This window comes from Hipposideros armiger, unplaced genomic scaffold, assembly GCF_001890085.2.
Source record: "Hipposideros armiger isolate ML-2016 unplaced genomic scaffold, ASM189008v1 scaffold_1714, whole genome shotgun sequence".
NCBI lineage: Eukaryota > Metazoa > Chordata > Mammalia > Chiroptera > Hipposideridae > Hipposideros > Hipposideros armiger.
In genome coordinates this window covers 4,892-7,659 of record NW_017733064.1, presented here as the reverse complement: position 1 = coordinate 7,659, position 2,768 = coordinate 4,892, and the positions used below count along the sequence as shown (strand labels likewise).

Here is a 2,768-nt window from a genome sequence, read left to right as displayed (position 1 = left end):
CCTCTGGCATCCCAAGCCAGTTCTTAACCAATGCACCACTCGGCCGGCCCACACTGATTAATTTTTGAATGTTAAACCAAGCTTGCATTCCCGCGATAAACTCTACTTGATTATCATTTTTACATACTGATGAATTTGATTTGCTAATATTTTGTTAAAAATTTTATATCTATGTACATAAGGGATATGGGCCTGTGATTTTTGTTGTTTTTTTTTTTTTGTAACATCGTTGTCAGGTCATGGTTATGCGGTCTCATAAAATGAGTTGGAAGATGTTCTTTCTCTTTCTACAGAAATGTGTATAATATTGCTGTTATTTCTTCCTTAAATATTAAATACAATTCACCAATGAAACCATCTGGGCCTGGCATTTTCTTTGTGGTAAGATTTCTGATAATGAATTCAATTACTTTAATAGATATAAGGTTATTCATATTTTCGTTTTTATCTTGTGTCAATTCTGGTAAACTGTATTTTTCAAGGAATTTTTCAATTTCATTTAAGCTGTCAAATTTATTAGCATAACGTTATTCATGGTATCCTCTTACTATTCTTTCAGTAGCTATTGGATATGAATTGAAAACCCCTCTTCCATTCTTGACAGTAATTTATGTTGTCTTTTCTACTTTTTTTTTTAATTAAAATGATTGCTTTATTGTGAAATACATTTTTTTTTAACTAGTTTCAGCTGTACAACACAGTGCAGTAGTTATACTTTTTACCCCTCAAAGTGACAACCCTCTTCCTCCACTGTCTTTTCTTGATTAGTCAAGCTAGGTGTTTATCAACTTGGTTGATCTTTTCAAGAAATTAACTCTTAGTTTTATTAATTTTCTCTATTTCTTTTCCTTTTGTATTTTGTTGACTTCAGCTTTTATATTTATCATTTCTTCCCTTCTACTGAGAACAGCTCCTCCCTTTGAAGTGGAAAGGAAATATGAGAGACAAGAAACACTTGTAATCAAGGTCACATAAGTCCCTTCATTAGTCCAGGCTTAAAATTTTAATTTGCTTCCCCCTTCTCAGGCCTTTCCTCCACAGGCTTTTGAAGAGAGATTCCCCAACAACATCTAAAGGTTGTGCCTTTACCCTAGGCCAGCTTGGCTATTACCTGCAGTAATGACTTCCCTATACCTACTAAGTCCTCACTCACCGGGGTAGTGTCTTCTTGTCCCTTCCCTCACAACTATCCAGGGCTCCTTTCCTTCATCCAATAATGTAATCACATCTGGTTTAGAAATGGAAGGTCCTGCTTAAAAGAAAAATGTGACATGAAATTACAAACTCTTAGATTCAGGTTTGGTTAAATTTATAGTTTAACTACAGATCAAAATGGTATTTTATAAACCTGAAGAGCAAAGAAATGCAAGGGAGTCAAAGAACACTCACATTATGGTAACCTCAGGAGCACAAGGAATATACACCAATAGTTAACAACAGGCCTTAACATAATTTAAACTCACACAAGCTTTGCTAAGAGGCAGTCTGGTATAGTGGCTGAGAAAACAAAATCTGGACCCAGGCTGCCTGGGTTCAAATATTGCCATTGTTGCTGTGTTACCATGGCAAATTATTAACGTCTTGTGCCTGAGTTTTCTCATCTGTAATGAGGATAATAATAGTATATTTCTCATAGAGTTGTGAGCATTAATTAAAAATGAACAATGCTCAGAATGGGGCTAAGCACAAATATATATAATTATATGTATATACACGCATAATGCATGTACTAAGTATTCATTTTATTATTATAATTTCACTTAAAGGAGAATAACAGTCTTCCTGTGACATTGCTATATCCTTTCTAGAATATTCATTCAATGTTACAAGGAAAAGTCCTTAGATTTTAACTTTCAACTATAAAATAAGTGGAACTGAATATGTCTATTATAGAAAACAGAATGCATTTAAACATTTAACTCAGTTTTAAATGAACTTGGTGGATCCATCCCATATTATGTTACGATCTATAGGCTCCAATTTTTTGAGAGATTCAGAACCCCTGTGTCTAGGTATTCTCCTTGCAGGGGGTGTTACTCATCTACATCAATTCTGAGCTCAAATACAATGTGAAATCTGGTTTCTTGGACAATACTTCTGTTGTAAGCAACCCAGAATTTAAACACAGCCCCTTAGATATTAAGAAAACAAGGAAATTACAGAACCTAAAGAAAGTCTGAAGGACCTAGCAGGATGGGAGTGATGAAGTATTAAATGGAAGGGCCTATTTTTAACCTACCAAAGCTTGAACCATTTCTTTGGAACAGAAAGACAAAATTTATCTTGTTTCTCAAAACATAGTCCTGAAATTGACAGTAGAAAAGGACAATATAGTTTGGCATAAATAGCTTTACCTAGTGAAATGAAGTTGCTATAATTCTCCCACATCACATCCCTGTATAGGTCCCTCTGAGCTGAGTCCAGGAATTCCCATTCTTCCTGTGAGAAATCTATGGCCACGTCACTGAATGTCACTGAACCCTGGGGAAAACAAACAAACAAACAAACAAACAAACAAACAAACAAACAAACAAACAAACAAACTTGTGTATTACTTGAGAAAATAAATGAAATATTTTTTAAATGGAAAGATCGAAGGTTGCACTGCAGAGAGGGGGACACATAGCAGCAAATAGGGTAGGGCTGAAAACTTAGGACATGCACAGAGGGTAGTAAGAAAATTAGTGTCACTCAAGCAGAGTGCTACATGTGTTGAATAGTCTTGTGGCTGCTGCTAAGATTAAATTTTTACCTATACATATCTGGAA

The 2,768-nt window shown here is 34.9% G+C and overlaps 1 protein-coding gene across 1 annotated transcript in view; it reads right to left on the bottom strand.

Annotated features, from left to right (window-relative positions):
- The window catches only part of LOC109378061 (zinc finger protein 14 homolog), a 15,681-nt gene extending 13,201 nt beyond the window's left edge, over positions 1-2,480 (bottom strand). Inside the window, exons 1-2 of the mRNA XM_019634525.1 lie at positions 2,355-2,480; positions 1,154-1,249 (exon numbers count right to left, since the gene is read on the bottom strand). Of these exons, the coding sequence (XP_019490070.1) occupies positions 1,154-1,249; positions 2,355-2,388 (130 nt within the window). The 5' untranslated portion in view covers positions 2,389-2,480. The remainder of the gene's footprint in view (positions 1-1,153; positions 1,250-2,354) is intronic.
- Positions 2,481-2,768: the final 288 nt, after the last annotated feature.